Source organism: Haliaeetus albicilla, chromosome 25, assembly GCF_947461875.1.
Source record: "Haliaeetus albicilla chromosome 25, bHalAlb1.1, whole genome shotgun sequence".
In the NCBI taxonomy this organism is placed as follows: domain Eukaryota; kingdom Metazoa; phylum Chordata; class Aves; order Accipitriformes; family Accipitridae; genus Haliaeetus; species Haliaeetus albicilla.
In genome coordinates this window covers 20227270-20251225 of record NC_091507.1, presented here as the reverse complement: position 1 = coordinate 20251225, position 23956 = coordinate 20227270, and the positions used below count along the sequence as shown (strand labels likewise).

The 23956-nt window shown below is 39.0% G+C and overlaps 1 protein-coding gene across 1 annotated transcript in view; it reads right to left on the bottom strand.

The window, feature by feature from the left end:
- Positions 1-23539, bottom strand: part of GCC2 (GRIP and coiled-coil domain containing 2) — a 32840-nt gene extending 9301 nt beyond the window's left edge. Inside the window, exons 1-18 of the mRNA XM_069770165.1 lie at positions 23413-23539; positions 20462-20524; positions 19714-19798; positions 18582-18646; positions 17665-17769; positions 14353-16842; positions 13593-13662; positions 12804-12904; positions 12625-12723; positions 10296-10415; positions 8712-8876; positions 8216-8320; positions 7446-7608; positions 6789-6889; positions 6584-6661; positions 5759-5896; positions 2803-2924; positions 1057-1233 (exon numbers count right to left, since the gene is read on the bottom strand). Coding sequence (XP_069626266.1) covers positions 1057-1233; positions 2803-2924; positions 5759-5896; positions 6584-6661; positions 6789-6889; positions 7446-7608; positions 8216-8320; positions 8712-8876; positions 10296-10415; positions 12625-12723; positions 12804-12904; positions 13593-13662; positions 14353-16842; positions 17665-17769; positions 18582-18646; positions 19714-19798; positions 20462-20524; positions 23413-23517 — 4352 coding nt within the window. The 5' untranslated portion in view covers positions 23518-23539. The remainder of the gene's footprint in view (positions 1-1056; positions 1234-2802; positions 2925-5758; positions 5897-6583; positions 6662-6788; positions 6890-7445; positions 7609-8215; positions 8321-8711; positions 8877-10295; positions 10416-12624; positions 12724-12803; positions 12905-13592; positions 13663-14352; positions 16843-17664; positions 17770-18581; positions 18647-19713; positions 19799-20461; positions 20525-23412) is intronic.
- Positions 23540-23956: the final 417 nt, after the last annotated feature.

Genomic DNA, 23956 nt, shown 5'->3' with positions numbered 1-23956 from the left:
TCTGAAAACAAATTTCTAAGAAGCTAAATTTAATTTTTTTTAAGCTTCAACTGTACAGCGCAAAAGACGGTAGAAGAGTGTAGTTGTTAGCAAGAAAAATGTCAGTAACATATCAGTTGTACTTGGTTTGGAGGTACTCCAGAAGCACGACAAAGTTGTCACAAGCAATTAAACAAGTGCATGTACGGAAAGACTAGGCATAGGACTTGCCCTTATAAGCATACAAACTTAAATATAACCAGAGCAGCAAAGAGCTTGTCTCTCTGGCTACAAAGGGAACCTACTGTGATATGGGTTCTTTCCAGAAAAATGCAGGAGGACATAATTTAGTTGATTACAATGAATCATCATGTAGCTATCAGGAACAGATAAAACAGTACAAAGATAGTGACAAGAAGGCAACAGTTCCTAATAGTCAGCTGTAATTTCGAATGAGTATTTCATGCGAACTTCTTTGTACCCTAGAGAAAAAAAGACAAGGAAAGACCCTTTTTGAAGAGGTCAAGTATTAGGTAGTCATGTGATTTTTCAAAAAGTGATACAGATTAAACAGACTCTTTTGATTCTGAAAGAAATAGCAAATTAAGATTGTGGCAAGCGTAGACTTAAAACCCACTACCTTCTGTAAAAAAGGCACTTGGTGAACACAGGACTGGATATTTTATCAGTGAAATCATTTGCTCTGCATTTAACTACCTTATTTCTCTAACAGGAAACACCCCTAAAATTTGGCTGAGCACTCCAACACAAATGTAGTGCTGAGCATTGGACTTAAAAATAGCCAATGTGCTTAAAAAAAATGTTAATTTTTAAATCTGATAGTTATCAGGTGGAAAGCTTGCAGAAATCTCAAATTCCCTGATCAGCTACTACTTCATTTTCATTGCTGAAACTTCTGAAGGCTCATGAAAAATAGCAAACAATCCTTTTGAAAATTCCTTTTACTTTCTCAACAATTTTGCCCTTTCTTTGAGTACAGTTATAGGCCACTACATGCCCAGCCCTTAAAGTTCACACAGAATAAAACATCTATATCTGTTCAACAGCAGACCATACTTTTCACGGAGTTCTGCCTCTTTTGCAACAGTCTCTTGCAGCATCTTATTGTGTCTTTCCAGCAGGGTGTCGTGTTCAGACTGCAATGCCTGGAGTTCAGACGCATTCATCTGTGAATTATGCTGAGCATCTTGCAGCTTCACTTTAAGTTGATCTATCACCATTTCCAACTGTTCTCTGCAAGGGGAAAAAAAAAGAAATAAACAACACACATTTAAAAAGAATTATATTATTTCAGAACCTATATTATTTCAGAACCTATATTATTTCAGAACCTATATTATTTCAGAACCTATATTATTTCAGAACCTATATTATATCTGCAACATTTTGGATAGCTGATCCAAATTGCTAATTTAGTAATTAAAACAATACAGCACTCTGACCAAAATAATCTTAGAATGTGACTGCAGCAGAAACAATTAGGAAAGCTCTGATCATGTTTCAATACAGGTACAAAGAGATTTATTGCATCCTGTCTGAACTGTTGGGAACATAACTAGTGGGTAGAAAGTGTGCCTGCTACCACTTTCTACTTCAGGTTGGTCTGGAGGATCAAGATAGAAGGAGAATAATATGTGCAAAGCAGATGGGAGAAACAATTTCTTCTTAAAAGTGGTGGAGGGTTTTTTGTTTGTTTAGTAAATGCACATCCGTTCAATGAGACTGAATACAGGAGACAAATGGTTGGAGGTGATTTTGAGCAAAGGACTAGAAAGCAACATCAATCCATAAAAACAGATGAACTGTGTTGGTCAGAAATAAATCAAAATCAGATACACCAGGAGCAAAAAGCCGTAAGTCACACACATTCTCCTTTTATGCTTTCTGTATTTATATATGCGGACATCTTCATTATCTCATGAACTGTATATCTCATTAACCCTTGGAGTTGATACTTGTAAAGAATTTCTTTGAAAACTGTTTCTCCTCTGTTTATTGCTTGATTACTTGTCCACTTGGTTTCCATAGTGACCCTCTTTCACAAAAACTTAACAATACCAGAACTTCTCAAAATTCTTCAAAAACAAGAGAAAGAAATGCAACTCTTGTAGTTTGCTTGCTTCAAAGAAAAGAAGAGGTAGATGCATGAAAAAACCCCAAACCAACCATAAAACCGAAGTCCTCTAACAAAGCACAAGTCTCCCTCTGGTGGATTTTTAGCAGCAATTGCAAGTACTGGTTTAAGATCTGTTGTCAGAAATTACTTCTGACACCTCGTGCATAAATGCCCAGTCTGTCACCAAGGACAGGTATCAATAACTTATAAAAATAACTTACAGAAACTGATCTACTTTTACAGTGGGTTCAGGCATTTTCTGAAGCGAATCTGAATTTACGACTATACTTAAATGATTTTCAGGGAACTTTCGGCAGTCTAATTTTTTTTTTTCCAAGTCTTTCCTCATATAACAGCTAATAAGACAACAGTATTTTGTAAATCTGCTGGAACTGATGACTGAATAGGCAGCCAGAGCTTTACCTACACTAAACCATTCCTTCCTGAAAAAGTTAAAAGTGAGCTCAGCTGAACAGTACCCACCTGCTCTTTTCTTCTTAGTTGGAAATGGTGCTTTGCCTTTACCAAAGGAACTGGGGAAGCAAACTGCCTCCCTTCTGATACTTTCCTAACTCAAGCAAAGAGTTAAATAGTGGAACTCACTTGTTGGTCAGGAATTAGAAAGACAAGCACAATAACCTGAGTATCAGTATTTTTCTGTATGCATATAAAAATTTTAGTTTTACCTTTCTTGTTTGGTTCCCTCAGATTCTGTCTGAGAAGCAGATTTATTCTTTTGCTGTTTTAGAACATTATGAACACGGACTTTGTAGCTCTCGAATTCAGATGTAACAGATGCTTGTTCAGCCTATCACACAGAAAACAAAACACTTAAGTTATGCTGTTGACTATTGCTCCCTTATTTCTCTAAAATGAAATGCATCTTATATTGGAAAAAAAACATTAAGAACCACTTTTTGCATTTTCTGCTTTTAAATGGATAATTAAAATTGAAACATGATCTGTTATGGTAGTCACTTTAGACTTTAATTAAATATCATAAAATGTGAAACTTGAGACACTGATCTTACCATACAGTATTAAAGAAAAAATACTTGCAAATTAATTACTTTCAGCAGAGATTTACGAGCAAGGGGTTCTATCAAACAGCTTTAAATGAAGGCAAAGGTGAAGGAAAAAAAAAAAAGGGATAATTCTGTTTTCCTTCTATACTACCCAGGTGACAAAAATCTAATATGCCTTAAAGTTATGCATAATTTTGAGGAGTTAAGTCAGTCTTGTAATGGTAATACACCGCACAAGACATAATATTCTAGTTGAATGTTAAGTGTGCTTGGTCTGTCTTCTCTTCTAAATTCAGCTGATACATGACTTTCTGTGGACATACAGAAAATTACCTCACAACATAGCTTCATCCTTGACTGTACACTATACAGCACAAATTATTCCCGTCCTTCAAATACTCATGTTGTATATTTTTCTAATAAAACACAGATGCAGATTTTCATTCTTGGATCTCAGAAGGTCATGGATTCATTAGTCATCTTTGAGATAGCTGAGATGCTCTCATGTCCAAGAGGAGGATTTTGGAAAGCTTCTCTTGTGCTGAACTGCTGAGTGAAATTCCATGGTGCTGACCCCAATTAGGCACTGCTCCAGCTTTTCTGGAGTCTGTAAGATTTGTGGGAATTTCTTTAAATTAATCATTCTCTTTTCTTCCAGTCAAACTATGTGAGCTAGAATAGTCTTAAGTCCTCAGGTAGACAGCCTTAAATGCCAGCATGAATTTTGCCTTCTAACCTACTATCTGCTTTCATGTCCTGGTTTCAGCTGGGATAGAGATAATTTTCCTTCTACTACCTGGTATAGCTTTATGTTTTGGATTTAGTATGAGAAGAATGTTGATAACACACTGATGTTTTCAGTTGTTGCTAAGCAGTGTTTAGACCAAGTCAAGGATTTTTCAGCTTCTCCTGCCCAGCCAGCAAGAAGGCTGGAGGGGCACAAAAAGTTGGGAGGGGACACAGCCAGGACAGCGGACCCAAACTGGCCAAAGGAATATTCCATACCATGTGACATCGTGCCCAGTATATAAACTGGGGGGACTCGGCCTGGGGGGGATCACTGCTCGGGAACTAACTGGGTATCTGTTGGCAAGTGGTGAGCAATTGCATTGTGCATCACTTGTTTTGTATATTCTAGTTCTTTTATTATTATTATTGTTGTATTATTTTCCTTTCTGTCCTATTAAACTGTCTTTATCTCAACCCACAAGTTTTACTTTTTTTTTCCCCTGATCCTCTCCCCCATCCCACTGGGTGTGGGGGGGAAGTGAGCAAGCAGCTGCGTGGTGCTTAGTTGCCAGCTGGGGTTAAACCACAACAGTGTCCACCTTTCCTTTAGACAGAATTTTCCTTCTTTAATAACCTTGTAATAATATCTGTTTTCTGGATGTAGGGGACACACATAAAGAGGAAGGCTAATCTTCCAACAGCTTCAAGCCATGCCATCATGGAAGATCTACACCCTGACTGGTTTCACAACATCAAGGAGCAAGCTACCATGGATAGGTACCACAAGTCCCCAGTTGTAGGGTTCAGCGTTCGGAAGATCTCGCGATGTCACGGAAAGTTAGAGGGTTAGTCACAGCCTTATGATGTGTCTGTAATCCCGCCTACCCTTGTTAGTATAAAAGGAATTGACTGCGCAATAAAAGGCGGAAGTTGGCGCTCACACTGTGTGTGTTATCTGTCTCTTTCCCTGGTCTGGGGGGTGATCAGTGATCTAATTGTGGCACCTTGATATGCGGCGAACGCTACACCCAGTTATGAAGAATGCATTCATAAAACCATGATCTGTATCTACCAGTATAACGCGGGCAAGCCTCCTGTAGCAGCAACCACAAAGTTTGTCCATTTCAGTTCACCTTTTTAAAACACAGAATTTTTTTTGAGAGGCTGTGTTCAACTGTTACTTATCTGCAGGATGCACACCTATCATACAAGAGGGGCCACAGTGTGATGCAGTAGTCTCCATAAAGATAGTTTGAACATAACAGTCCTAGTATATTCTGAATCTGTCCGTCTCCAATGCACACACTAGGTTCCAGGAACATCTAACAGTGTCATATGGTCAAAACCCCAGAAATAATAAAAACCTCACCAGTAGCATCAGTTTCACCTGTAGCTCAGCTACCAATTAAGAAGCTGGTCTTACAGCAGCATATTAAAAAGGTGCTTCCAAATATATTTTTCACAGTTTTGTTTTTTTTTTTTTAAGTGGTATCTGTGTTAACTATTTTTATATGGAGCAAGTTACACTCCTTTTCTCTTTGTTGTTCCCCCCTTTTCTTTAAAGACTTCTCCCCCCCCCCTCCCCTCAGTGTATACTTGCTGATCATCTTGAATGAACTCCAACACCCTGCTACCACCGCAAGGTTTTTCCTACTGGAAATATAAGAGTGCAGTTCAGATGTTCCACCACAAGTGATACATGACAACTGGGACAGCCTGGCCTCTCCTCTATACCACTCAAATACATTAAGCACTGAGATAACTCCCAGTACTTGACAGACAAAAAGACAAAAGTGAAAGATCCTCAAAATATTTTTAGAGAAGCAGACAGTGAGTGCAGTAAATCTCCCTTCTAAAGTCTCTAACATTACTTCTTCCACTAGAGTACCTGGGCTGCTCTGCACTCTTCTTGCAAGGTCGCAATTTTTTGCTGGTAAGCACTCAACGTACGCTGGTGTTGCTCTGAAGAAGTTCGCAGGTGTTCCTGAACTTTATGCTTTTCTGATGTTAGTACAGCCACTTGAATCTGAAAAAGTCAGTTGAAAACTTCACTGTGACAGAATTTTTTCTTCCCTCTCCAAGAGGGCATGCCACAGAGCACATAAGATTCTACTATAGTAATTCCTGCACAGAACTGGTGAATATAAAATTAAAATCCAACAAAAATAGAAGAAAAAAATAGACATGGGCTACAACGTACATTTAAAAAAAAAAATATCATTTTTTTAAAGAGAGAATTGAAGAGAAGATTACAGTGGTGGGGTGGCAGCATTTAAGAAAGACAACGCCTCTCCCTTCCCCTCCCTGCTACCTTTCATTACCTTTAATTCCTATTCTGTCCAACCAACAAAATTTATACAGATGGACAACACTTGAGGTTTCTGATGATGTTGCATTCTTTTGTTTTTAAACTGAGCAACTTCCATTTTTAAAGAAATTATTCTAAAACATATCCCAGTTACAAGCTTCAAATTATGGATTCCTCTTGGTGGAAAGAGGAAGAAAGGGTAAAGCTGTTTAAAGAACAGCACAAGGGAACTATTTGGGGAAAGCAGCAAAGAGACAAAACTCATTCAGGAAAAAAAACAAGTACCCAAGTGATAAAAATAACACCTTTTCATTCTTCAGCCTAGAGTCCATCTGCCCAGTACAAATCACACCCTTATTACTTATATGAGAAACCTTATACTAACAAAGAAGTGAAGTTTCTTGCCTTATAGGCTTCCACTTGTTGTTGACTGGCTTCCAGTTCCCCTTTTAATGATGCCTGCAACATTAGATGGTCATTCTCCTGCATGATAAAATTATCTGGTTATTAAAGCACCCCAAACCTCAGCAACTTAACAATTCAGTTACCAGCCCATTTTTTAAAAGTTAGTTTAAAAATGGAATACACAGTCATTAACATCTGGACTTACAGCTTGTTTTGAATCAGCCAGTTCTTTTTTGGTTTTCACCAGGAGTTGTTTTATCTTGGCATTTCTTTCCTCATCCTGTTGCATAGTTGACTGAAGTGACTCTAATGCAGAAAACAGCAGTTATAGGCAAAGGAAACTTCCCCTCCTATATTTCCTTAAAAATATTGGAAAATATTTAAGCAAATTCTGACAGATTTCTTAAGAGCTGCAAACAAGTAGCTTACAGTAAGTTTAGTATCCTTTTCACAAGTATCACAAAGATCTTTGAATAAATGAAACTGGTTTAAGACTTACACTTAAGGATAGAAAGAAACAAAATTTTTAACCACATGCTAACTGGTAAAGTTTTATGAGTGGGGTATGTCAGAAAGAAAACCCCTGTCAGTCACTGACTTTCAGAACTTATTATTAACTTAATCAGGTAAGAAACACAGTTTATCAGGCAAGCAATTGGCTCTTATTTGCTGAATACTAGATCAAGTGACTGATAACCTAGTAAAGTTTCCTTTATGGAAAAGTAATTTTGACTATGTAACTGTTCAGTATTTCCTGCAAACCTTACTCTCACTCATCGACTTGAGAAGTTGTTTCTGAATTGTAATTTTTTACCATTACTAACCACACCATAGTGACTCTTACTGTTTATAGTTTACTCACTTATTTCTTCCTGTAGTGTCTCTTGCTTCTGTTTCTGAATCCCAGTCTCTTGTTCGAGATCCTCTATTCTGCTGTCTTTATCACTAATCTTCTGATTAAGTTCTTTTACTAGCCTTTCATAATCAGCTATTTCCATATCCATCAGTGTACTCTTTTGAGCATCCTGCAAGGTACACACAATGAAGTTATAGCTTACAATCTGCCTTGGCTGCTAAGAACTTTTTTTTTTTTTTTTTTTTTAATACAGTTAAAAAACTATATTGCCTATCTAACAAAAAACTTTACAACTATCCATATCCACAAGCAACACCCATCCATCAGGTTTCTACATCCTCAGTAAATAATCTGTTTTAAAACAAGAACCAGAAGCTTTGAAAAACCTGTTGCTAGTTTTAGGTTTTACCAGTAGGTATTTTGCAGATATTAGTTTCCATCATCTTTAGTCCTTACAAGGGCAGCTTCTGGATAGTGCACCATATGAGTACTCCAGACATCTCAATTCTATTCCTATTTCTACTCATGACAGGCCACATAACCCAAGCTAAACCAACCAACCAACCAAAAAAATAAAATAAAAAAAAACCCCAAACAAACCCAAAAGCATACATCAGCTCTCCAAACACAAAACCAGGGGTAAAAGCCCTCATGTTTTATCTTTTGCCAACCTTGGGCTTAAGACTCCTCACAACAGACAGGGAGGCATTCAACAGAGAAAGATGAGCCAAAATCTTTGGTAGTCCATTAAGCACTAACAAGAACAGCAACTCTACCTTTCTGGCCAGCTCTAGCTCTTGCATAGTTTTCTGCAGATGTTTCTTTTCCTTCTGAAGTTGCATCTGAAGCTCCTCCATTTCTTGGAGAGCACCACTGTGTTCCTGAAATTTATATACTTGTCAATTATGCATTCCAATTTCAAAATAGATGTCAGCATGTATTTACACTTACACACACACACTTGGGTTGTACAAAGATTTTTTTTTTTTTTTTTTTTTTTTTTTTTTAGGAAATCACTGGGAACCAAAGAAAAACCCAGAAGATAATGAAGTGTTTTTTCACGTTCTGTAACAATCCCCAACCTACTCTAAGTGGCAGTCTTGCAAAGTTCTTTCAATGAACAGACCAAGCCTTCAAAAAAGATTGAGTCAAGTAACAATAAGAGAAAGAATGGAACTTGTTCTATAAAAACACAGTTTACAAAGGTCTGACACAAGTCACATCCAGTGAAAGTAATGCTTCAGCCCATTCACCATCTCTACAGAGTACTACCTTTGCTTTCTGTTCTTTCAGAAGCTTTTCAGCTTCTAGTTCTTTGTCAACCTTTGCCTTGGCTCTTTGTATCTCCAGTATCTGAGCTTCCAGCAGCTTAGCATTATGTTGCAGTGTTTCAACCCGAGCCAGGAGGTCTTCATTAGCAGAGTGTAACTGATCATGCTGAAATGATCATAGTGGAAAGATAAAAATATAAGATGAATTTGCGTATGACTTTGACAGATAAGATATTGTCTATATTTAAAAAAACAAACACTGATTTCTATCGAACTCCCTTACAAACAGCACTACTACAGATGAGTCTTGTTCATCTTAATTGTTTTAAACCAGATTAAGAAATAGGCTAAATTAAAGTCACTAGCACAATTTGATTATTTTGTTCAGAGTTCATTTGTCCTGCTTTCTGTAAGATAGCTAGAATTACAAGAAATCTGAAAAAAATACCCCAACATTTATGCTTTCTGAAAGAATCGCCTTCCTCCGACAATGATATGCAATGTTCGAGTACATATTGCCCCACGTCAAATACAGCTGCTGTATTTACAAATAAACGATCATAGTATTAATTCCTAGAAAAGATTTAACTGCAGCACCACCAAACCTTCAGTGAGACTGTATCAGTACATAGTAAGAACTCCTCCTGTATCTGGGCTATTTTTGCAATGATTTTAAAAGATTTAATTTTGACATCTTCAATGTTTTATCTCAGTCTCTATTATGCAGATTAAGAGCAAAGTATAAGTGAAAGAAGCTGCCAATTACCTAAACAGCATTTTTATTTACAAAATACTTCATAACAAACTTGAAAAATTCAATGTCTGCATAATCAGCAGAATATATGCTACTATTTGTCATTTCTTCCTACGCTATTCACTGGTAGCTTCTGTTTATAAGGAAATGGTGGCCTAGGTGGATCTTCAGTGTAATTATGTAAAAGGGCCTGGGACTTTAATCCTAAATCCCAAACCCATTGCAGTTAGCTTTGCAAAAGTGTGTCTCACAGCTGCTTAATGCCATTTTAAACTCTTCTGAATGCCACTATAGTACTCTACAATGCATCCTAGAGTCTCATCCTTGTGAAAGATGCAAAAACCCCATAATTAATTCAGTACGTTTAAACACTGTTGATCAAATAACAAAACCACATTCTGTCTAAGAACCAGAAGAAAAAAATGTAACAGTTGAAGGTTACTGTACTTCATGAGAAGCATAGGTGTGAAATCAGAGAAATAGCGCAACTTTGCTACTTTGTTTTTGTATCTAATACATGCAGCAGAGTTGTACCTTCAAATCAAGCCAGAGGTGATCACCTACTCTTTTCTGTGAATTGACCTGGTGCAAATTAGACCCTTTTTACTGAAAAAGCCAGACATTCTAGATACATTTACCTTTGTCACGGCCCAGATAAGATATCAGATGTTGAAAAAAACCCCCACACCTGAATTTCAAGTCACTATCCAAAATGCACTTAGGTTATGAAACTATATATAATAAACAATCACATGAATAAAACTTACACTCAATAGGTAAAATAATTTTTACTGTAATTATCAATAGATCAGACGCACATACAGAACTAACCTGCTGGGATGACACCTGTAGCTGTCTTGTGAGGTCATCTATCTGACGTTCAAGATTATTTGCTCTGCCTTTTTCAGAATCCAGCTGTTCTCCTTGCTTATCATATTCCATCAAAAGATTCTTAACACAGACAAACACAAAACCATAATTTTTTACCATATACATTGCATAAGCACATGCTATACCTCACACACTTACTTATCTTCCTAATATTTCAGCATATGAGTTGTCTTACTGCAACATCAGAAATATCAGAATGAAATTAAAGCTATTGTTCCATTACAGGCTCTGGGAGAAACCCTTTTGAGTTCATGAAATTCTAGAATAATTCAGGTTATAGATCTGATCAGACCAGGTTACTCAGAGCTTTCTCCAGTCAGGTCTTTCCAAGGACCTGCCTCCAAGGATGGAGATGGCACTACACCTCTGGGCAACCTGTTCCAAAGCTCGACCATTCTCATAGGTAAAAAAGTTTATCCATGTATCCAGTTGGAATCTCTCCTTTCAGTTTAGGACTACTATCTCTTATCTTGCACCGCTACTAATAACCTGACTGTATTTCCCTGATAATGTCTTTGTAGGTACTGGAAGGCTGCTATTAGGTCCCTTTGAAGTCTTCTCCAGGCTGAGCAATTTCTCAGCCTTGTACATCACTTATTCAAGTCCCTTGACTATCCTGGTCGCCCTCAACTGAAATCACTTCAGGTTATCAATGTCTTTCTTGTATTTGGGGGGAGGGGAAGGGACAAGACTGGTTGCAATACTCTCAATGATGTCACGGAATCATTTAGGTTGGAAAAGACCCTTAAGATCATTGAGTCCCACTGTAAATCTAACACTGCCAAGTCCACCACTAAACCGTGTCCTAAGCACCACATCTACATGTCTTTCAAATACCTCCAGGGATGGTGGACTCGACCACTTCCCTGGACAGCCTGTTCCAATGCCTGACAACCCTTTTGGTGAAGAAATTTTTCCTAATATCCAACCTAAACCTCCCCTGGTGAAACTTGAAGCTGTTTCCTCTCGTCCTACCACTTGTTACTTGGGAAAAGAGAACAACATCCACCTCACTACAGCCTCCTTTCAGGTAGTTGTAGAGAGCGATACGGTCTCCCCTCAGCCTCCTTTTCTCGAGGCAAAACAACCCCAGTTTCCTCAGCTGCTCCTCGTAAGTCTTGTGCTATAGACCCTTCACCTTCAAGGGAGTGCTGACCAAAGAGAGATAATGATTTCCCTCAACCTACTAGCTGTACTCCTGTTCTTGCAGCCCAGGATGCTGCGGCCACCTTTGGTACCAGAACACAGTTTTCTCATTCTCACTGCACTACCTACCAAAATCCTGAAATTCTTTTCAGCAGCCACATGGTCCCCAGCTTGTATCAAGGAGTTCCTCTCTCCCATATGAAGAGCTTTGCATCTGTCTTTGCTGAACTTCAAAAGGTTTCTGTCAGCCCATTCCTCATGCCTGTCTAGGCCTCTCTGAATGGAAGTCCAGCCCTCAAGTGTATTGACTGTTCCCAGTTAGGGATAATCTGAGCACTTGATGAATGTGTACTCCATCACCTTCTCCAGGTCACTGTTAAACAGGACAGGTCCCAGCATAGACCCCTTTGGTACCCCATTTGTTACTGGCATCTAGTACAAGCTATTAACTGCTACTCTCTGAGCCCAACCATGCAACCATTTTTATTTTTTTTTTAAGCACCCATTCAGTTGTTTACCCATTTAGATCATAATGTCCTAGCGCAGATACAAGAGTACTGTGAGAGAGCATCAAAAACCTTCCTAAAGTCAAGATAAGTGACATCCACTGTTCTCCTCTCATCCACAACTCCAACCATTTTATCATGGCAGGCAATCAGATTAATTGGACATAATTTACTCTGGTGAATCCCCAGTCACCTGCTTCTGCTTCGTGTGCCCAGAGACATGCTCCAAAAGGACTTGGTCCCAGGGAATTGTTAGTTTATGTCTTTATCACTTCAGGACTTTCTAACTGATCCGTAATTTAATGTACTTTGAAGAATTCACAAGGATTTATGTTCTGCCTAAGCAACACATTGTTTGATACATATGATGCTAGATTTAAAAGGTCTAAAAATACCATCCAGTAGAAAGGAAGTGCATTATTTTCTTCTGACAGCAGCCACACAGTTCTGTTACTAGAACCTTACATTTCTTGATTTGGTTACTCAACTGCACTGACGTAATTTCTTTTACCAAACATACTTGTGCAAGTAAATAGCAATATACATCCAGGCTAGGATTCAAAAGCAAATATTTTCTGACAGTTAACTGTCTTTTGTAAATATAGTACTATTCTTACCTTATAGCTTTCAGCTCCTTGAATGACATCTTTCATTGAAGCAGACAACTGATCTTTTTCTGATCGAACCAACTCCAATTCCTCCCTCAGAGTCTGCATCTTATTACAAAGAAGAGTGTGTCATTAAAACAGAACCCCACATACAGAATGTTCTTCATATTAAGAAGCAGTCAGGATACCTCTTTTCTGCTGGCATCTAATTCTTTCTTTGCTTTCACAGCAACCACCTTAATTTTATTTAGCTTCTCTCCTTTTTCTGCAGATTCTTTTTCCAGTCTTCCTAAAATAAATAAATAAGAAAGTGAAAAAATACACCTCCCCTCTCCCCCAAGAAATGAAATTAAATGAAATTCAATTAGAAAACAAATACCAGCATGAGTTTGAAACAAAATAAAATATAAAGCAGGGGGAGATGTTCAAATGTTTAATTCAGTTAAGCATTTAAATTTAATTTGAAGCTAGAACACCCAGCTGCACACACAACTTAGGGACAATCTTTCTCTTTTTTAGAGGCTTCCATTACAGTTAACATTAAAAGCCATATTCCTATCTACTTCTACATACAGTTGTAACAACTCAGAACCATTCACTTTCTAATGTGCTGGGATAACTGCAATGAAGCAACAGTAGTTTTGGCCAAGTGTTGCTTTCCTCCCCCCTTGGCAGCCTTCTTACTAACAGGATTATTTCCCGTATTTAAAAAAATAAAGATGAAATCCACTACACTGTTTACAGCCAAATGTTCACAGGAAGAAAACATCTTAAGAAATATCAAATGATACCCAACTTAAGATTGCTAACAATAATTTTAAATCCTTAATGGAAAGAATATTGTAGGAAGTTGCACTGGTATCTACTTCCCCACCTTCCTTGGCCTGTAGGAAATACAGGACAATCGTGTAGAAAGAAAAACTAACAATCCAAAACCCCCAAACTGTTTACATAAAAGAGAACAGTGAGAAAGATACCAATTTTTTCTTGAAGCTCTGCTACTGAAGACTGTTCATCAGTTTTCTCAGTCAATGTCTCCATTAAATTCTGTATTATAAACAAAGATATAAGTATTACAAAAGTTTCTTTGTGATATCTGTTTTTCCCCTAACAAGCCACCAGAAGTTTCAGCTACAGCTGGACTGTGTCTACATTCTTACTACCAAGAAAGTCTTTATGTGCAATTTCGTATCAGTTTGGTAACTCAAAAGCATACTTATGTTGAAAGGAAAACATTCCAACCTTTTAACAGCTGCTTTCCATCCTGTCCGAGGACAAAAAATGGGAGACCATTAATTCTGCAGCTGTCAGTTTTACATAACCATCAATTCCCAGGACCTGAAGTTAGGAGTAGCTAATGCAGATCAAGCAGGAGTTTTGTTTGAGATGGAGATCATAGAAAGTTAGAGGTGAAAGATTATGAGGTCAGTTAGTCCATCTAGTTAAATGATCACTTTGAGGGATATCAATAGGAAGAGAGGTTCAAGTACAAGCAACTTTTCTCAAAATAGCTCTATGACTGGTTTTGTTTGGTTGGTTTTGTGTTTTTGTTTGTTTTTTTTTCCTGGGGGGAGGGAGGGGATTCTGAGGTGCTAGGAAACTCAGAAACATGTGCTTTCTAGAAGGGAAACTCACTTTGAGGCCAAGGAAAAAAAAAAAGAATTGAAAGTGTTTTTTGAACCTTAATTCTGAAGACTTTAGAGGTTTAGTCTGTATACTTCAATAACAAAATATAACCTTTAGAGAACTCAGTTCGTCTTTCACATTTCTAAGTTCAGTTTCCTTTTGTTCCAGAATGAAATTTAAGTCGTCTTGTTTTTCTGATCCTTTTTGCTGTTCCTGTATTTGACTTTCATAAAAAGCAAGTTTTTGAGTGATCTCTTCAATATTAGCTAAAAGATCTTGATTTTCAATCCTTGTTTTTTCACTGGCATTCTTCAGCTCCTGGATATCATGTTGAAGCGCTTCTTTTTCAGACAACACTCCTTCCAATTCCTCTCTCAAGAGATCCTTTTCTTTTTCAAAATCCTGAATCAGGGATCTATGTTCTGTATATTGAGCTGCATTTTCTTCCTCTAGTCTCTCAACTTCCCGCTGCAAATGAAGAACTTTCTCCTCATTCTGTAGAGCAAGGCACTGCTCTTCTTTCATTTTTGCCAGGCATTCATTTGCAATTTGTAACAAGTTAAGAGAATCATATTCCTCATTAGAATCTGAAACGCTGGACCCCACTTGCTCAACTAAGTGGTACAGCTGAGTTCTTACAAGGGATCTGTGTGCTTGTTCACTTTCAAGTAATGTTGATATATGGTCTTTTTCCGCAGTCGTCATTTGTAATTTTTTTTCTAAGTTTTCAGACTGCTCTTTCAACACTAGCCAACCATCTTTTTCAGATGTAATCTTTTCCAGCTCTTCACTTAATTTGTCTTTTTCCTGAATGATTTTCCTATTTTCCTCACAAAGAGTATGTGCTTCAGATGAAAGGTTCTCTCTTTCACGCACTAGAGATTCAATCTGGTTTTCCAGTTGCTCTAGCATTTGAGCATTTTCACTCTTCCTAGTTAAAGCTTCATTCAGTTTCTCCATTAATTGCTCCACCTTTTTCTTCAGGTCGCTATTGTAGTGGTTAGCAACATCTACTTCTTTCTGAAGTTCCTGAACTTTTCCTTGTTCTTGCTTGTACCTTTCCTGAAGGGTTTCTCTCTCTTCACCCAAGCATTTTACTTCATTTAAAATACTCTTGTTTTGATCAGTAAGAGCAATGATCTTCTCTTCCAGTTCTTTCACAGCAATCTCTTTTTGGTTGATGGAGCTTGTTATTGTGTTATTCTCCTCCTGAAGACTAACAATTTTACATTTAAGTTCTTCTATCTCTAGCTGATTAGATGACAATTTTTCTGTTTCTTCCTGGAGGCGATTCACAGTTTCAAGAAGAACATCCTTTTCATTGAAAGCAGCTCGGAGTTTCTGTTGCAGTTCACTGACATCAGAAGCTTGCTGCTGTCTCATTGATTCAAACTCCTGGCTGATCTTTCCAGCAGATTCTCCTAGCTCAGTCTGTAGGGTTTCCATCGTTTCTCTCAGGCTGTTGTAATTGGACACTGCTTCTTCCTTCTCCTGAGTTAGCTTTTCAAGTTGTTCTCTAAGTTCCTGCATTTCAAAAACTAATCCCATCTTTTCTTTTTCAGAACCAGATAATAAAGTTTCATTTAGTTCAGAAATTTCTCTCTTATGTTGCTCTTTCAGGGTTTGAGTCTCTAACTTATGCTCTTTTACGGTGGTTTCACAGTGCTGTCTTGCTGCTTGAAGCTCCAGTTTTAGTTTTTCAATTACACAACAGTAATCTTCTTTAGTAAGCTGCAATTCATTTATCTTAAAGTCCAAGTCTTCCCGCTCATGGAAGTACTCATCCTTTATGCGATGGATTTCCTCCTCCAGTTTTAGTTTAACGTTACTCATGTAAGTTAACTCATCTTTTAATATACTATGTTGGGACTGAAGCTCCTCTAAACTATGCTCCAGGTGCTTAATCTTTTCTTCCATTTTCACTTTTACACAAGGTTCTTCTCGTATATCTACAACATCCATCTTGTTTTCTACATTTTTATTTAAGACTTCTCTCAGTTGCTCCAAGTCATATTCACGCTGGTCAGTACGAGCACACATTTCATCCTTCGCATTTTTCTTTTTCATTAAGCTCTCCTCTGCCACACTGTGCTGTAACTGATTTATCTGATTTTGCTTTTCTTCATTTTCTTTAGATGATATTTCTATCTGATGCATCAACTCTGACACCTCTTCCTGATGGGCAGTTTTTAATTTTTTAAGCTCTTCATTCAGATTTTTTATTTCATTGTGGTAACACTGAGAGTTGCTTTTAATAGTTTCTTGCAGATTTGTCACTTCTCTGTTTTTGTCTTCATTCACTGCTTCCAACTGCTTGCTCAGACACAAAATTTGCTCCTCATAAGTAGATTTCATTCTTTGGACATCATCTTGTAATCTTTTAACTTCTTTTTGACTATCGCTATGACGTTCAATCTGTTCCACCAGACCCATTTGTTTCTTCGCTTGTTCCTCTAATTCCATTTTCAGCTTTGTTAAGTCCTCATTGTGTTTGCATTGTGCATTTGCTAATTCACTCTTCAGAGCTTTTATTTCTTTCAGAGAGTCAATACTCGATTGCTCTAGTTGCTTCTGCAATTCTTCCGTCTTGGCCACTGCAGCCTAAACAAACATGCAAGTTATTAAATACTGGTAATTAAGCACACAGAATTTCCAAATAAACTGTTTACAATAATGACTTAGAAGATTTCAGAGTCCTTAGTTTTAAGAATTGCTTAGTTTTTAAATATCTAACTATATTAGGACAACTCATTTCAGAAGACACTACAAAGTACAAAGAAGTCTGCAGAATGAGAAAGAAAAACAAAGTCTCAAATCATGTTTACCAGCATAATTTCACAAAATGGTTATGATACAATTTGGCTTTAGCAACTATTCTGATAATGTATTAAAGACCAAATTACTTTTAGTGCATCAAATTCAAGTATCTGGAAAATAACAGTGTTCATCAACTGCAAGCAATTCTCTCTTCACTTTATTATTTTTAATATATAATATTAAAATATAATATAATTTATATAATTGAGATTACTGACATAATATAGATGCCTGGGCTGACAGGCTCCCTCCTATGAATATCTGAATGTAAACCTCATATTTCCCATGGAAAGACAGAGCTGACTGAAGCCATCACATACGTAGGCTACTAATGCACAGACTGAATTATTTTTGAACAGCTGTGGATCTAGCCGGTGCATGTAAGAACTTTACATTTATTGTCAGTCGTATAAAAACTATAAATTAGGGGGTACAGAGAAATATGCTTTAACATACAAAGCCTTTAGATTATTTTTTTAAGGTAAAACAGAACCCAGGTAAGTGAAGAAAAATATTAAAATAAAAGTGAAATACTCAACAAGCAAAACTAGAAAATAAACATAATTCTAAAATATTTTAGTAATGTTCTATTGCTCATTTCAGTACCTCTGCTTCTTGCTTTCTTTGAATATTTTCTTTTTTCAGAGCCACACACTGCTGCTGACTTTCAGCTTTTTCCAGAAGTACAACATCCAGTCTTTCTGTGAGAGCCTAATTTTAAGGGAGAAAGATCACTGAAAGAAGGGTTTCTTAACAATGGAAGCCTGAACAATTTTTGCACACTGTAGGAACTCACATATTGGTCATGACTTTTTTTGTCAATTAAACAGATCAGTCTAATTTGAAAAGTTACTTTCAGCCCAAACATGACAGTTATGGAATACATAGACTAAAACAATGATCCTGAGTAATAGGTCCTGTTCAAAACTGTATTTCTGATCAGCTAATTTTTATCACCAGGTTGGGGGGGGGCCCCTCCCCTTCCGTAGAAAGAAATCTCCATCCAATTGATTAAAAACAATTTTCCAGTTGATAAATTCCTCCTCACTACAATTTTCACTTTCATATGCCCTTACTTTGAGAAAGACAGATGTTCTTGCCACTTAAAAAAAATTGTAGTTACTTTCCTAAAAGTATTTCTTGAGACATGCAACTTTAATTATGTGTTTCTGATCTCATCAAATGACTGTCTCAGAAATTTTCTACATGGCTGAAGTCTTTCTGCAGTGGTCATTCTAAAATAAACAAAAGCCTGTCTCACCAGCTACACAAGGAAAAAGGCTTCCTGAGGAAATGGTACTATTCTGTACTCCTCATCACAGAACTGATAGTGTCTTCTGAGAATTGGAGTGAGGATGTGGGGGGAGGAAGAAAAAGAGATAATTTAGGAAGTGTCTTTAATTCCTGAAAATTTATTACATTAAATTTGAATAACAGTTTTAAAGCTATTTACCAAATTATTTCTGGAGATTTATTTCAGCTAAAATTATGTAATACATTAGAAACCCATTACATGTTCCTACCTGAATAATATCAGCTCCTCCAGTAGCTGCTTTAGATCTGAGTTCTTCAATCTCTTTCTCTAGTTCTTAAAAAAGTATAGAAATTTCACAGCATGAATTGATGCTCCATCACAGTAGCAAATTACTAGTAAATCCAGTGCCTAACAACACTCCTAGCCAAATCAGAGATGTCTTTTACTTCATCAATTTTTGTTTGTTACTGAGTGATAGAAAGGGCTAATGGAAAGAGAACATTCAGTACTACTTCTCCAGTCCTGACATTTAGCATGGTTTCCTGAGGAAGCAAAGCTTCCTTGTTTGGGTAGAGGGACAACAGATAGAAATTCTTCTGATGGTTGTCTTACCTTCTATTTCATGATCAATTTAAGCCAGAGGAAAGACATTCAGTTCCTGCTGGTTCTCTAAAAATAGGCAGCAGGTAGAAGAACAAGATCTTATGAAAAACCCCACTGAAGAAAAGCCTAGTAAAGACCATCCCTATCCTTATTGTTTTGCTGGGGAGCTACCAGCAGTCAGCATTAACTGTAACTCCAAACAAGGGAAAGTGACGCCAGTCCAAGTAGTGGGCCACTGGAGGAAAAGGGACAGCAGAGAGGAGAGGGACAGCACATGAGAGCACAGATTTACACTTTTAGGGGGTTAACACAAAATTTTGTTTGGTATATTTTACAATTTCTTGCTAAGGAAGCAAATGATCAAATACGAAGTGGCTAACTATTTTAAAGAAGCCATTGTACTCTACAACGGTACTAAGTATGCAAAAATCTATCAGAGACATTCCCCCTCCCATCTGCTTCCTGAAAAGCAATAGGCATCCCTGCAACCAATATGGGGAACAGACAATGACAAATCCCACTTCAACTCTTGCACAAGCTACAGTGTTCCATCACACCATACTGCCAGATCAAAATTAATTTAACACCTGACAAAAGCAATGCTTTTTTTTCTTCGCTTCCTTGCTCTAAGGACTTCAGTCCTTATCCTCCCACAAAAAATAGTGAAATTGCAGAAAAAAAATCTAGGATATTTGCCTAGAATTGAAATCTACCTAGCAAAAATATGCAGTGATATTAGGAAAGGTCAGATAGTGCCAAGCATTAAGGCAAAAATTGTTCTCCTTCCAGTAAGGTACCTGTACATCTTGACTTCACTTTCTGTATGAGCATCACTTGCTTTTTTGCAAACTTGATGAGATCTTCTTTGGGCAATGTGTCCAGCTGTAAAAGAGTACGTATTAGAGAAACCAGCTTCCTCTGACCCAGAGGTAAACAGAAAACAGCATTTTGGCATCTGACTTCCAAGAAGTTAAATTTTAGGGCAAGAAACTGTCTTACCACACATTTGCAAGAAGAATAACAGTCCAAGTTACTGCCATTCTGTTATCCAAATCTGTTATTTCAGGTGCAATAACAGAAACTACTCCTAATTCTGTACTTTTCTGAAATCATTCTAGAGCACACAACTGGGCAGCATCAGTTAAGACAGGAAAACTGAGTTGGGAAGGGTTACGATTCAGTAATACAATTTGAACAGTGCTTTGAATATAGCATGTTGACCTAACATTGACACTGTTTAAATTTACTTGTAACATATGCGAAGAAGTCTGTGTACATTACGAACAGACTGCTGCCAAAACTGGATGCTACTAATCTTTTATCAAATATTCTAACAGGAAGTGAACATATCAATACGAGATCTATTTTTCCCTGTGTTTTCCAAGCCACCTTAGCCTAGTGTTAATAAATCAGTTTGTCAAGCAGTCTAGAAGACAGGAAACTGTTTAAAATTATCTTTATGTCTTCCTATTAGTCACAGCTTGCATGCTAAGCTGTAACCCTTTCAACTACTGCTATCCAAACAGATTTGTGAGGACTGATTACCTTTGATTTGCCCGATCCTGGTGTGACAGAAGATGCCACCATCTCTTGCCCAGCATCTTGAACCTACAACAAAATAATGCACAATCTGTGGTAACTGAACTTTTTAACGCAAGACTAGTGAAGGAACTAACTGAAAGTCTGCAAACACTGAGAATAACTGAATATAGTGAGAGCTCACTAGTAGGACTAGTCAGAAGGAGAATGGAAAAAAATTCAATAGAGATCTATCGTGATTAGTACAACAGCAGAATAGAAAACTCCTGATTTCCAAACCAGTATGATCTTACGATTCCATTACTGAACTGACATCTAGGGTTGACAGACTACTGAAAAATCATTTTATTTACAAGAGGTTATAAAGGCGTGACTCACTATCTTGTTCTTAAAAGACTCATTAAAAAAGGCATGAACGAAAAAAACTTGTAGAGGAATAGCAATTAAATCAAACTTTGGGAACTTGTGAACCACATATACCCCTCAACTTACTTTCTTTCTTTCTTAAACACACTGATTGTCACTAAAAAAGTTGGCCTAACAAATATATTTGAAAAGACTCTGCAAAGCCAGGGCTCTTTTGAACAAAATACAACCCTCCCTCCCCCCTGTCTTTTTTTTTTCTTTTGAACACACTGGTTAGCGCTAGAAGTGCTGGCCTGACAAACATATTTAAAAAGGCTCTGCAGATTCTGGGCTCCCTGTTTCTAACATGCACGCATAATACCTTCTGCTGTAAGGTTCCACAGATCTAATCTGGGAGACTTTATCTTACTTCACAGTGGTTTATATGAGATATGCTTACCTACACTTGGGAACATGAAGAAACACACATAAGTAAGATGGGGCAAAGGAAAAGGGAACATGCACTTCCAATATATTAAGGGTAGCATTTCCAAGCTTTGACCTTTACCCTGCTTTTTACTTCATACCATCATATGTGTATGTGTATAAAAGTGAAGGGGTGTATATATAAATATTTGTATTTTAATGTATCTACATGTTTGTGTGTGTGCCCGCATATATTTATACAAACATACCTTCACTTTTATTTTGCTACTCTCTTTATTCTGACAAAAAAAAAAACCCTTATAATAGAAACTAAAGAAAAACCAAACTGGATCTAAACACTATTAGAATGGAGAATCGCTAACAATGTAGAGAGAACAGCTGATACAGATAATAAGAAAGGCCATCATTAGAAATACGAGTTCAAGCACAGACCAAGGACAAAGGCAGTTACAGTTATCTCTCTCTGTATCACATTGGCTAGAGTTTGGGTTTTTTTGAGATGGCAAAAGCAAACTTATTAGAAAATAATGTGCCCGATAAACATAAATACAGCATAAAACAACCCCCAAACTACAAAGCTAAAGTTTCAGATCTTCTTGGTATGCAAAACTTTGTCAACATTTACATTCTTAATATTTCAGCACTGCAATTAGTGAAACACTGTCACTACAAGCAGTATGCTTACACAGTATAATTAAGTACAACAAATTGCATGTACTGTTTAGAAAATGATAGCACATGTGTCTCCATACTACAGTAAGGTCAGATGAATCTATACATTACTTTTACTCTCCTTTAAGCTAACATGCAGAGAAGCAGCACTATGTATCATCTAAGACAATGCATCCAGTTTTGCTGTTCTGGTAACAAAAACTGAAAGCAGCTCGTGTAGAGGGCTTCACCCATTTGAATTAGAAGAACGAGGAAGATGAGTTACTACTAAACTTTTCATTGATTAGGTGCAGCTGAGCTGTGAGCCAGCAGATAGTAAGTACACTTCTAAGCACAACACTGAATCCTGCAAGGATTCTCAAGTTTCTACGGCACCGTTCTGAAATCAGGGTATGCTTCCATACTTTACTGAGATACACAGATAGATAGGTAATTTTTTTTTAATTTAAAGCCTACTTTATCTATATTAAGGTGTTCCCAAGCCACAGTTTAGCATGTTCTGTGTGTGTTAATTGCTATCTATGCCTTACTCTTGCAATAGCCAAATATACTCTGAGAAAGCCTAACTGATGCATAAACGCAGTATATTAAACTTTGACGTGAACTGTGGCAGTAATGACCGTTACCAACAGCAACTTTCTGAGCAGCGTGCAACTTTTAGACATCACCAACTCTAATCATACCCAATCACGCCAAAACACTTTCTGAGTTGCGATTGCTCCAGCAAAGAGAGGCATCGTTAGAACACGCGCAGCTCAGAAGCTACCAGGAGAGTTATTTTCATGTATGAATTTTAAACGCTTCGACGTTGCCTCTGGATTTGCTGCGGCGGTTATGAAAGCCACGCGGGATGCGTATACTTCAGTGACTTCGTTTGCTTGCGTTGGCAGGCGTTTCGTAGTTGGCGTGCTGTTAACGCATCAGGTCACCTCAGCGGAAAAGGAACGCTTGTTCACTCGTGGGTATTTTTAAAGAGTAGCCACCCAAGACATTCACTGTATGTCATCTGAGCGTTTCTTGAGTCAGTACCGCCTGACATCCCCCCCCCCCCCCCCCGGAGGACATCCCCACCTTCTAGCAGCCGGCACTGAAGCTCGCACCGCCGCAGGGGGCTGGGGGGGGGACGCCACAGGCGGGGAGGCGGCGAGGAGGGGGGGGAAGCAGCGGTTCTCGGGCTACCCCGGCCGCCACACCGGCCCCGGGGGCAGCAGCCCCAGCGGCGGGGCCTGAGGCGATCGGCGACCGGCGCTTCCCGCCTCTCCCGCGCGCTGACAGCCGCCCGCTCAACGGCCGCTGCCGGCGCGCGACCCGCGGGGAGGGCGGGGGGGTGGGGGGGGAGGCTGGCGCGCGCTTCCCCCCCGCCCCAGCCCAAGGTCACGCGCCCCGCTCCCCCCCCCCCCGATAACGGACCCCCCCCCCCCCCCCCCCCCCCCCCCCCCCGCCGACCCGGCTCCGCGCTCCCTCTCCCTCAGCCTCGCCGGCGGCCCCGTTACCTCCATGGCGGGCTGCAGGGGCGGGGAGATCGCGGCGGCGGCGACGGCTCCGCAGCCGCTGTCAGCGCCGCTACATCCTCCCCGAACCACTTCCGCCTCCGTCATCCCCGCACGCCGGGAACGCAACACCTCCCTTCCCCCACCCCGCCCCGGGTTTAGCGAACGTCAGTCACCTGAGCCCCGCCCCACTCAGGGCCCGGCCCCGCCCCCTCGCCGGGGCCCGGCCCCGCCCCCCTTGCACGCGTTGGCGGCGGCGGTTGAGCGCCTCAGCGGCGGCCGTGAGGGAACCTGCTGAGCAAACGTCTCCTGACAGGATTTCTGCCCGTGGCCAGGCCGCTTCGGCGGCAAAACCGACCTGAACGGTGGTTTAAGGCAGGAGGTGCCGGTAACCCTGCCAGCCGCCCGCTCTCCGTCTAATAAGAAGGGCCCGGGGGAAGGGGTATGGCTACTACACGACTGCACCCCACCGTCTCCTATTCCCGAAGGGCTCCTGAGGGGTACGCGGTGTTGCGAGGACACCTTACCGTGCTGTGAGCTTGTTATT